The following is a 12211-nucleotide window of genomic DNA, read 5'->3' as shown; positions in this document are numbered from 1 at the left end:
AAAAGAAGGGACGATGTGTCCAGGTGTGAGGCTCTACCCTCTAAGTTGGCTAAATTGAGTTTTGCTATAGACTGTTACATGTTTTCACTTGGCAGTGTATGGTGGGACTTTTGTCGTGAGTCACAACTGGCCCGTGGTCCAGCCTTTGAGAACTCCTGCCCTAGACGTGGCCAACGCAGGCAGACGGCTGTTCGGGTTAACACGACGCCCCAGTTTGTGAAGGGCTGGCAGTCCACCCCGGTGTTCGATCGGCTGTGTGACAGATCGCATTTTTCACAGCGACCACATCTCTTACCCCGCATGCTCCTCCCGGGGTGTGGCCCTGGCGCGCCTCACCCAGAGAGGCAGGTCTCTGTTCTCTCCTCCGGAATCTGGGCAGGCCTGGGCTCCCGTGGAAGCAGGACTGTGCGATTCCCACGGATCGTAGACGGCGGTAAGAGGTGATGGAGTGTCTGCCCGGTTCTCCTGCGATGGATGCTCGCTCCCAGAAGCCAGCCTGTGGGGGTGCCGTGCGGACGGGAAGGGAGGCCCCAGCCCGGAGCCCTGGTGGAGCTCCCGCCAGTGGTCATTGCCCAACCTGCCAGCAGCTGAATGGGCCGTCTTGGAAGTGGGGCCTCCCATCGAGCCACGGAAGCTGACGCCGCATGGAGCAGAGACAAGCCTTCTCGGAGGGCCCTGCAAAACTGCAGGTTTGGGCCGGATAAATGATTGCTGCTGTTCTAAGCTACTGGGTTTGTGTCTGTTAGTTACACAGCATTGTGCAACAACATTGGGAGCCTGAAGTGAGAAATTCACAGCAAACCCTAAAATACGTGGCATTGCCCTTTTAGGACGGGGAGGGAGGCGGAAACCTGGAGGACCCGGCGGAGAGTGTTGCTGAGAGCCCTCAGGCCATCAGTAGATCATTAGCAGAGTCTTTCAGGGTCTCTAGGAGGCCATTTGTGGGAGCTTATAGGAGAGAAAGGAAAAACGCTGTTAGAAGCTGCAGAAAAGGGGCCCTTGCTATGCGATGAAGGTAAGTTTGGCCCCACTGTGTTCATAAGTAGTGAACTCAGTGATCCCAATGAGGACTTTTCCACACAGTGATCAAGTGCTATCAAGTTCTAAAATGGGAGAGGAGAGAGAGGAAGTGAGGAGGAACAGTCCAGTTTTCAGGTAAAACTTCCAAGAAATATCAAGAAGCTGGTACCTGGTGCGTTTGGAAAGGAACTGTTTCTCATTCCTAGCCTTTCCAGACAGCAAAAAAGTTCTCAAACTAAGAGATGGCTTCTGAGACGAGATGAAATGTCAGGTGGGATGGTGAGGCCACCTGGGAAGACCTCTGAGGTACGTAAGGTGGTGCCTCGTGGAGCATTTGGTGAGTGTGGCTTAGGGACGAGAGAACACAATTTCATCGTCTCAAACAACGTCCTGGAAAGGAGACTAAAACTTGATCAGTCATGTTCATTGGTTTAAATTCTTACTGTATTTGTTTTTAGTGATTAGGGTTGAGGCAAAAATACCTAAATGAGGCATCACAGAATTTGGGATGCATTTGCTCTCTGGATGAACAGTGGGTGATATTGTTTCTTCAAATTAAGGACCAAAAACCAATGTAAAACAGAAGTCAAGGAGGGACATGGGGGTGAGAAATTCCCATGGAAAAGGGAGCGGTAGAAAAAGAAAATGGAAAGGATCAGTGATAAAGTCAGAGAGCAGACAAGATAATGTTGAAGGGAGTTAGGGTTGAAAAAGAGAAAGTCTGTATTTTAAAAATCTGGGAGGAGGTTCCATCTGCATGGTCAGTGACCATTTCAGCTGTTATTTCAGGCAAAGAAAATCAGTTAGGACCGTTGTGGCTATGACACAGCTTGAGCAGTAAGAGAACAAGCTTCCTTGGAACTGGGTCACTTAGCTGCTTCTGGATTGGTGGTGGGGTGATGTATGCAGCCAATCAGAATGAAAGTGAGTCAGGAAGAAACCAATAGGACGTAGGCATGGATGGACACAGCTTTCAGTGTGGTATCAGTTGGCCGGACTGAGCCCGGCAAACAGACGCAGAGCTGAGTGACCTTTGTTCTTTGTGTTTTTCTACAGCCTCCATCTGGATTTCAATTTGGAACCGTCTGAGCCTTGGAAGCAGACACCACCGGTCTTGGTGGTTTGGAGAAGAGCTTGATCTGAGAGTGAGGCTGTAGTGACAAGCGGGTAGATGACAAGGACCTGAAGACAGGTGAAGCTATTTGAAGACGTAGCCTTTTGAATCTCTTTTCTGCCCCACCTCCTGCTTCCCCCAGAATCACTGTGGCTTGTAGACCAAAGAGGTGCAGAACAGAACCAAAAATGAACTCTAAATCTTATTGGGGATACTTCAGGAACTTCTAGGAACTTTTAGGTTAAGACTAGGTGCAAGGAAAACTCAGACAGGACGGGTCCTCAGCACCACTGGGCAGGCTGTGTCCTTCGCAAGGGCGCCAGTGCGTGGCAGTGTTGAGGCTGAAATCCAGTCTGTTGTTCCTGTGCCGAGCCATGTGCCCAGTTGTTAGGCAAGGGAACCTTTTCTCATTCACTCAAAAACACCATATGATCAAACCTCATCTTTAGTTCTTCCCTTTTTTTCAGGTCATCCATACCCCTCTATTTATACCCCTCTTTTCCTTCCCCACCTAACTGGTGTGGCTCAACTTTGACCTTGGTTCCCCTTTGCCATTTTGGTTTTGGAGGGGTCCCAGAGAGGAAAAGGGGACATAGGATTGCAGTAGTAGCAGGGATTTCCAGAATGATTTGTACCCATGGAGGAAAAGTTCCCCCTTAAAGAGTTCAGTTCATCAGCTATTTAGGGAGAGCCCAGCCTGAAGAGAAGTGGATATTTAGCCCTAGCCCTTGAGGAACTCACTGTGCAGAGGGGAAGGCAAACGCATCACCGCATCACACAGTGGCAAGGGCAGTGCCACACAAGGCCCTCTGCCATGTGCACGTAGCAGTCGGAGACGCACTAACACTGCTGTCTGTTTCCTGCAAAATGTTCCCGGGGCAGGAGCTGGAACGGGAGGTGTCCATGTGTGCCCGTGGAAAGACACGCGCTCCCCTCTGCGTGAGGCACAGTCTTAGATGGAAGGAGCGTGTCTGCGTTGGGTCCCGGCAGGTCTCATTTTCTCCTTTGTGCACATCATCCCAGGTCAGTCTGCAGCCGTGAAAGTGTCGGTGACAACTCACTCCTGAATTCTCCAGGAAGGCCTGAAAAAAGCAATGTCAAAATTAAACTCTACCTTCTGGGGGCAAAGGGAAAGCATCAGACCCGATTTACTCTGTGGAAGGTCAGCGGACTACCTGGTGGCTCCAGGGCACTTTGCAATGCTCGCCTGTTCCACCATTGTTCTGGGAGGTAGGTGGGAGCTTTTCAATCTCACCTTTCCTCTGCCCTTGGTGCCCTGACCAGTAATCACAACCACATTCAAAGAAGGGCCCAGTGAAGTCACAGGCGTAAGTGCTGTCAGACTAGCTCCATTTAATTTTAAGTAGCGCCCACCCTATGTTCTCTGACTCAGTGACATTGGCCGAGCACAGCGGCGTGGTCGGCACAGGAGAATAAGACAGTCCTTCACCTCCAGGAGTCCTTTCGTGGGGACAGCGGGCAAACACATCGTTACAATGCAATGTGGGCAGCACGTCGCAAAGGCACGGTCCTCGGTCTCCATGGAGGAGGAAGAGCCTCACTGAGCTATGGCAGCCAGGGCAGGAAGGGCCTCTTAAACAATGGTGAAGAATTCAGTGGGAGCGGTGAAGGCTATTCATGCAGATAAAAACATTCCAAATGCAGGTGCTTGATCCCACAATTCAATACTAGTGATTAGAGAAGTTTCTGGTCCACTTTAAAATTTTTTACTTGGGAAAAATGTCAGCTGCTTTAACATCCTTTCCTGGATTAGGAAGTCTGTAAAGAAACAGACAATGAAGCAACCGTGCATTAAAAAACTTGAGTTTCCCTCATTGTATCAGGGAGTGAAATTGCTTTCTCTGGGGTCTTTAAAAGACAAATGACCTTGGTGCCTGTGGGTGCTCCGAGTGCTGGTGACCATGAGCTTTACTAGTTCTAGATCTTTGACGATTCCATAGAGACAAGTGGTCCAGCAGTAAAGGGCGTTGCAGAAATAGTTTGAGAAACACTTCCTTTGGCCTTACGAACAAGAAGTATTCCATAAATACTTACTGATCTGGCTGGATGTCCCTCAGTGCAGAGTCTGGGATGCCAATGACTCTTGCCTGAGGCATAAATTAGTTGGATTATGGTCCCTACAAACCTTCTGGAGGAACGGAGTCTTAGAGCAGACGGTTTCAAGGCGAGAAGAGGCACGCAGACAGAAAATGAACAAGTGTCTGTGATGACTTGTCTGGTGAAGGCAGTTTTCACTGTGGGTAGCGCTCGGTTAAAGGTATTTCTGGCTTTCAGGAAAACTGTCCAGTATGTGTTTCTATAGTTTGGGATGAGTAGTTATTAATAGAAAGTGTGCTATGTAGATATGAAGTTTGGCTTTTCATAATTTTCTCATCAGTAGAGCCATAGGTGAGTGACATGGGTGGGCAAAGGGGAGGTTTTGGGAATTTCAGTATTCTCCAGATTCACCTCTAAGAGGTGCCTCTGTGTGTGGGTCCTACACTTAAGAGGCAGTATGGGTAATGAGATGACACTCAGAGGAAGTTTTTTTTTTTCCTGTTAATTATTTATTCATAATAACACTCAGAGTACATTTAAAATTAAATGGAGAGAGGGGATATGAAATTGTTTTGAACTGATACATCTGTCTAAATAACACATGCCTTTATTTCTTTTAGGATTTTTGAGGGCCTTTTTAAAGAATTCTGAAGTCACTGTCTTGACACTCCTTTCCATAACTGGGTTTGTGGTGGGACAGCTGGCCTACAACTCCGTTGAGGTAACGTACGCACCACAAGTTAGGGAATCAGTGAAAGAGCGAGGACCCCAAACGAGGCGCACTGCCAGGCAGCCCTGAATGTGTGGATTTTTTTTTTAATGTGAACAGCTGCTGAAAATACTCATCTGGTAGTGAAAATTTTTTTTTAATATTTTATTTATTTTTAGAGAGGGAAGGGAGGGAGATAGAGAGAGAAACATCAATATGCAGTTGCTGGGGGTTATGGCCTGCAACCCAAGCATGTACCCTGGTTGGGAATCGAACCTGAGACACTTTGGTTCGCAGCCCGCGCTCAATCCACTGAGCTACGCCAGCCAGGGCTTGGTAGTGAAATTTTTGAAAGTGGAAAACCATTCGGTAAAGGAGACCTAGCTGAGAGATGCCGGAGAAGAAGCACCCACTTGGAAGGGAGGACAATCTGGTGGCATTCTTGGGTTCCTCATCACCTTCCCTGGGAGCTTTGCCCTGGTTTCCTTCCCTGGGCCTGCACCGGCTTCTCCCGTGCTACTTACTGCCTTCAACACCTGTGCAGACTCGAGCGACAAAGACAGAAGTTATGGTCATGACGCATTATGGCTGCCCTCTTCTGTCGGCTTCTGATGTTGCGTAATAGAGCAGAGCAGAGATAGATATGATACATGCCATATATAATGTAGATAGCAGAAAAATTTCATTAAGTTGTGAGCTTATTAACTATTGATTTCAAATGCGTAGCAGTGTGATCAATAACAATTTGTCTCCGTTCTTTTATTTTTCAAACACAGAGACGATGCTTCTACCCACCACTGCTAGCTAACACCATCCGGGTATTTACTGTGTGCCAGGCTCCCTCTTAAGTGCTTTGTATTTGTTAATTTATTAATTTGTTATTAACTCTTGAGTTCATTCATTCATCCTCACGATGACCCAATGGAAATGGTCACTGTATTCCCATTTTACAGACGAGGAGACTGAGGCACATAGAATTTAACTGATGAAGATTAAACTATGAATTGGGCCAAAAACCTTTTAGGAGGGCATATTTGTGGTACTTCAGTCATTATTGCTATGTTATCTATTCACAATCTGTACTATTTTCTATATATTATTGTTCTCGATCTGACTCATTGAAAGATTTTAAAATCCTAAGCAAATGTCTATAAAATCACAAGTACCTGTGCAAAGCTTTTTCCCCCTCTTAATGTAAATTAGAATAAATATCTAACAGCTGAAAAAGACTTATCTGTGAGCCGCCTAAGATCGCCTCGGAGGCTGCCAACGTGGGGTGCCCACGTCCGGCGAACACCGATCACTTGTCCCAAGCAGTGTTCGTGGGGCCCAAGCCCTGCCAGTAGGGGACCGCATGGAACTCGCTCGGACAGTTAGATCAAGAAACCCCCTCAGGACCCCCAGGACCGGCCTTGTAGATGATCTCTCGTACCTTGTCATGCATTGCAAATCGCGTTATTCTAAAATTTACATGAATGGGCATACCATAAACCCAATCGCTAATGCTTCAAGATGGCAGCAGACTAATTTCTCGTGTGCTTTTGTTACTTCAGGTGTTCCACATTATCTACCCGCTTCTAAGGACACCGAGTTTTTCGCTCTATTGTTACATCGCTCCTCTAATTATATTTCTGGCCGCCTTGGATGTGGACTTTTACATCCTCAAGAACATGCTCTGGCAGGTAAACGACGCGCTTTAAAACAAACTATGGTCCGTGTTTGTTCGCGCTGGCAGAGGGGATGATGGAGGATAAAGAAGGGCAGCAACTCACAAACGCCCGGTGCTGGTTGCTTGGCCCTCCTTGCCCTGCAGAACCGTCCTGACAGAGCGTTGAGGGGAGGGAGGGGTGTGAATGGTTGCTGAGTGGTCGCTGTGACCTGGCACTGAGTAAATGTCACCTCCGTTTTACATACAAGCCGACCTCAGTGCAGACGGCACAGACCAGGCCGGCGAAGGGCCGAACCTGGGTTCTGATTCCATAGCTGACTTGATCTCTGGGTGTCTGTAGAGAGCAGTTTCTGTTGCTCAGGTGGTTTCCTCTGTGCTTTCTCTCTTCGTTTTTCTTAACCATGTTTGCCAGACTGTTTTATTTTTCCTTTCAAAGAAAATTTTTATCTTTTTGTGTGTGTGTTGTGTACATTTAAGGTTTTAAATTGCCCTATACTACTTCTTTAGTATAATCCCACATGTTTTGGTTGTTCGTGTTTTTATCACCATCCCAAATGTATCTGCATTTTATTGTACTTTTTTCTTTGCCTCATTAATCGTTTAGAAATTGTTTTGAAGTTTTTCCAAGTATGGCTTTTTTTAAAATCATTTCTCTCCTCTCAGTGGGCCAGAGGATGTGCTTTGTATGCCAGACCTTGTGTTTCATGAAGATTTGCTCTGTGGCCTAGTATGTGATCGGTTTCCAAAAATATTGTGTTTGCTTTAGAAAAATGTATGTTCTCTAATTGTTGAGTGCAGGGGTCTAAATTTGCTTAGTAGATTGTTTTGCTAATGACGAAGTTGGATACGGCGATGGAATATTACTTAGCAACAAAAAAGGAACGGAGTTCTTATAGGAATAGCATAGGAGAACTTCAGAAGTGTTGTGCTAAGGGAAAGAACGCCAGACTCAAAGGCTGCGTGTTGTATAATTCCACTCCCACACCTGCCTTCCAGCAGAGGCAAAACGGCAGGTTTGGAGAACAGATCATTGATGGCCGGGACTGGGGCTGAGGGAAGAAATTGACCACAGAGGGGCGGCATGGACAGTTTTTAGGATCTGTCCCAAAGCGGATGGATACGCTTTGGTTCCAACTGTGGTCATGGCTAAATGACTGTATGCTTTAGTGGAAACTCAGATAACCGTACCCCCCAAAGAATGAATGTTATCATTTGCAAATTAAAGGTAAGTTTTAAAAACATCAAAGAAAACAGATTTGCATTTATTTCTCTCATGTAGTTTTTGTACTTTGTATTTACCATAGTTTTTAATTTTTTAAATTTTTTAATAATATTAATGTTAGTGTCCTTAGATTTTTTTAAAGATAATTTTTTAAAGATTTTATTTATTTATTTTCAGAGAGGGAAGGGAGGGAGAAAGAGAGAGAGAGAGAAACATCACTGTACAGTTGCTGGGGGTGTAGCCTGCAACCCAGGCATGTACCCTGACTGGGAATCGAACCTGCGACACTTTGGTTCACAGCCCGTGCTCAATCCACTGTGCTACGCCAGCCAGGGCTGTATTTACCATGGTTTTCGTTTGCTTTTTCTGACACTTTTTCCCTTCTCAGTCAAGTTGGCTCACTGTTCTTTATCCTTTCCGTCCCTCCTACTTGTTTCAAAGCTTTACATTCTATTTCCATTTCTGAGGCAGGCCCTGCCACTTGCCTATTTGAGATGCATTCTCCTTTTTCCTCAGTAACAGAAATTTACTGTTTTTCGTTTGGTGTGGTAGCGGGCCTACTGTAAAACACCACATTTTCCAGCATGAGAAAAGCGTGGCCAGTGAAAGGCACTATACAAGTTTTGCTGAATAAGCTTTCTCCCAGAATGTCTTTAATCAGGGGGCCCAAGCAGTTTAGCAAGTGCTTTTTGCCCTTTGTTTTATTTCCCCTTCCCCCTGGAGGCCTTCAGAGACACCGAGGAAAGCAGGAAATGTGAAATGTCGTATGCAGAAGCAGGGGAAATTTGCATTTCGTTTTAAGAACGTCATTTTAATGTCAAGAACTAGTAAGCTGGAAGAGCAGCCAGGAAGTGGGGCGTTGGTCTTTTCACGAGAAAGCAGAGTCCCATTTGTTTGGAAGGGATGGTCTCTTTGAGGCAGGTAAACTAGAATACCTTTCGCAGTGATCCTCCAGAGGAAATGTAGAAAATGCATATCCCTGGGATCTGATGGCTACGTGAGGACATGCAGCCGTGCCGTCTTTAGATGGTAAATCTAACACTGCGCGATGATTTGGCTTCGCAGGTCTTACTGATGGGAATAATCAGCTTCTCTACAACGTTCATCATCACCGGCATCGTGGCTATGAAACTCAACAAGGAGTCCTGGGACCTGCAGTGCTGCCTGCTCTTTAGCATGACCATCGGCATCACGGACCCCATCCATTCTGTGAGGTCACTGAAAACCATCGGTACGTCGGACGTATCTCTCCCTCACCTTGCAGATGGGAGAATAAGTCATCTGCCTCGGGTTATATTTTTCTGGCGCAAATTGTGCCCACAGCTGAGTAGATGCGCGGGCTGCTTTTCTTGGAGATAAGAGCCCTGGCTGGCTGGAAGGATGCGGTGCAAACAAGGCCACTCAGGATTTGGGGTAAAGCACACCGATTATCATCTCCAGGGATTTATTCCAAGGAGGAAATGTAGCCTGTCTAGGACGTGAGGAAAAGTAGCATTCTTTTTCCATTCCACTGAGTTCTAAGCTCTAAGGTTAGAGACTGCTTTTTGCCCCATTGAAACTCTTTCAGGGCCTCCTCCCTCTTGTTGGAACTCCATGTCGAATGAGCTAGCCTTGGGCAGGTGGTTGTACTTTACTGAAAGGAACACATTATTCAATGTGAGCTTGTTCCCCAGAGGGTCTGGAGGGTGGGGGATGCTGTGCTACTCCTCTGATTTGGGAGAAGATGCGTTCACTCTGAGATTCCTTCCTTTGTCGTGTTTTATTGACTCAGCAATACAAATACGAAATAGATGTTCTGGTTTCTGTTTTTGACTCAGAAATATAACCAATTTTCAGGTGTTGGTTATATATTTTTTTGGAAAGATACTGGCTTATGATTGGAGCAGGACACCTCCAAGCCCTCCAGCAAGTGACAGTCCAATTTTTATTCCCACTTGTCCCTGCAGTTGTGGAAACAGAGGAGGTTGTAAGACACCTGTGACGCAGATATTCTGAACACTCAGTGAGTCTGGGCCTGTCCTCTTCTCTTTCCGTAGTTTTTCTAAGTTCATCTTTTTTTCTCTCTCTTGCCTTCACCTGCCTTTTTCTTTTAGTCACTTGCATTTGCCCCTTGTTTTCCTCGCCTCCTCCTCTCTCTGCTCCCCTTTCCACAATCTCTGGACTCTAAGTGGCCATAATAAACTATATACTTTATTGCAGTTTCCATATTCAACAGTGTTTTCAGCAAAGGAGTCGGAGAGAAAGTCCATTTGCCGAAGAGACAGCTAGCGAAGGTATCTGGCTCTCGGTCAGTATTTCCTTAGTGTCAGGAAGGCTTAGGTGCTGCCTGGGCTCTGGATCCAGTGACCTTTTTCCTACGAAGGCAAGCGTGCCTATTCTGGACATTTCATGTAACTCAAACCACACAATATGTGACTTTTGTGTCTGGCTCCTCTCACTTAGTGTAGTGTTTTGAAGGTTCATCCACAGCTGCAACATGAGTGAGCTAGGAACGAGTCTTCATTCCTTCCTGCGTCTGGGTGATACTCCGCTGCAGGGCGAGGCCACAGATGTTGGCGCATGCAGCCGCTGGCGGAGGTCGGGTCGTTTCCACCTCTGGTGCTTACGAGCGATGCTGCTCTGAACGCGCATGCGCACGTTTTTCTGTGAACTCGTTTTCCGTTCTCTGCGGTGTACGTCTAGGAGTGGAATTGCCGGGTCCCGCTTTGTCCTTGTTTCTAAAATGCGATTCTTTGGGAGTCTAACGGTTCATGTGTATCCGAGCGAAATGTCACGCCCTGCGAAGTGTCTGGTCTCGTTCTGGGGCTCGAACGTGGTCGGAGGCCACCACGGGCATCTCAAGCAGTGCCGTGCCCGTGCGCCTCTGCCACTGGAGACGCAGAGGCACCGTGGGGAAGTGAAAAAATGCTGATTGCGGTTGCCCTACGGTTGTGGCTGCCTGCTCTGTTTTCCCTGCCTCCTCTTTGTCTTCTGTGCCTGTGTTTCATGGGCGCGAGCAATGTTTTCATTTACTGTATTAAATTATATTTTATATTTCCTGTTGCAGGCATTTCCAAAATGTATACCGACATCATTCGAGGAGAGTCGATGATCATGTACTGCATCACGTGCATGTTTTTTGGAATTCTTCGGGGCAACTTAACTCACATGTTCGTGTTTAGGGGTAGGAACTTTTTTTTTTGTATATTTAAAAATATCATACTTTCGTGGTGCATTTCAATCCATCCTGAAATTAAAACACATTCGAGATATTTTTACTGCGTTCTCTATACTTTACTCTGGGACCAATTAAAATAGCCTATCAGGCAAGAAGAAAATAGTTACATGTCATCTACGTCTTTTCTTGGACAGGAAGACGGAAAGAATGTTAAGTTCGTCCATCTCTCCCCCTCAATACGCATGTGCGCATGTGCACACACTGAAGTTCCATCTCGCGCGGAGTTACTCCTTCTGAGGATCAGCCTGGGTCTCACTGCGGGGCGGCGGGCCGGGCGGGGGGGTGTGTGGGTGTGTGTGTGTGTGTGTGTGTGTGTGTGTGTGTGTGTGTGTGTGTGTGTGTGTGTGTGTGTGTGTGTGTGTGTGTGTGTGTGTGTGAGTGTGAGAGTTGGCTTGGTCCTTGTGAAAGCAGAGTGGTTCAGGCAGCACTGGAGCAGCAGGTCCGCACAGTGCTAATAGTCAGATGCACATGATTGAAGTTCACTGGGCGACGGAGCGGTCGCCCGCGATGGCGATGGAAGAGAAGAAAGGGGGAGCAAGCACAGCATGGAGAGGCCAAAGGTGTCCTCCTGATGCGTGGATATGGCAGCCGTGGGTGGGAAGGGGGCTCAAAGGGGAGAGAAGTAGTGGTGGTGCAGAGGGGTTTGCGGTGCTTCACGGTAGGCCCTTGGGGTGCGGCAGACTTTGTCATTTAGGACGACCCTCAGCCTTGCCTGAAACTTGCTCACTAACTGTCACTGCTATCCCAAGTTACTGTGACTAGAGAAAATTTCCCTTGTCCATTCTTCAAGTGCCACCCAGGCTGGGGGCAGGGGTCACACGTGGACTGCAGGTTGGTGGGGATCCTGGACAGGGTTTGCTTGGTCCTGATATCGTTTGTAAAAAAAAAATTGAATTTGGATGGATATTCAGGTATCTTTTGGATGGATATTCACTGTCCAGCTTGCCTGAGACTTTTCCCATAATTCTCTCTGACTGGCTCCTGAAGACGTTTGAGCTTGCTGTCCCTGGGCGAGAAACCTCAGGCTGCAGGTGGTAAGGGAATGTCCCCAGAGAGCCTCTTCGTTCAGACTTTCAGGGGAAACCCCATTTGCTGAAGGTCAAGGCCTCCATGCAAAGTCTCCGAGCAAACCAGAGTGCATAGACCAAAGTGCAATCAACAAAGGAAACAAAAGTCCTAATTCAACTTTGTTTTTTCTCTCT

General features: G+C 47.0%; 1 protein-coding gene across 1 annotated transcript in view; it reads left to right on the top strand.

Moving 5' to 3' along the window:
- Positions 1 to 3228: 3228 nt before the first annotated feature.
- SLC9C2 (solute carrier family 9 member C2 (putative)) overlaps positions 3229 to 12211 on the top strand; it is a 49443-nt gene continuing 40460 nt past the window's right edge. The window contains exons 1-5 of the mRNA XM_045838752.1: positions 3229 to 3364; positions 4813 to 4913; positions 6455 to 6583; positions 8858 to 9023; positions 10839 to 10955. Of these exons, the coding sequence (XP_045694708.1) occupies positions 3229 to 3364; positions 4813 to 4913; positions 6455 to 6583; positions 8858 to 9023; positions 10839 to 10955 (649 nt within the window). The remainder of the gene's footprint in view (positions 3365 to 4812; positions 4914 to 6454; positions 6584 to 8857; positions 9024 to 10838; positions 10956 to 12211) is intronic.

Source organism: Phyllostomus hastatus, unplaced genomic scaffold (assembly GCF_019186645.2).
Source record: "Phyllostomus hastatus isolate PE091 unplaced genomic scaffold, TTU_PhHast_1.1 phas_contig_283, whole genome shotgun sequence".
Classification (NCBI taxonomy): domain Eukaryota; kingdom Metazoa; phylum Chordata; class Mammalia; order Chiroptera; family Phyllostomidae; genus Phyllostomus; species Phyllostomus hastatus.
Note: the sequence above shows the minus strand (reverse complement) of the source record. Positions and strands in the feature narration are given on the sequence as shown.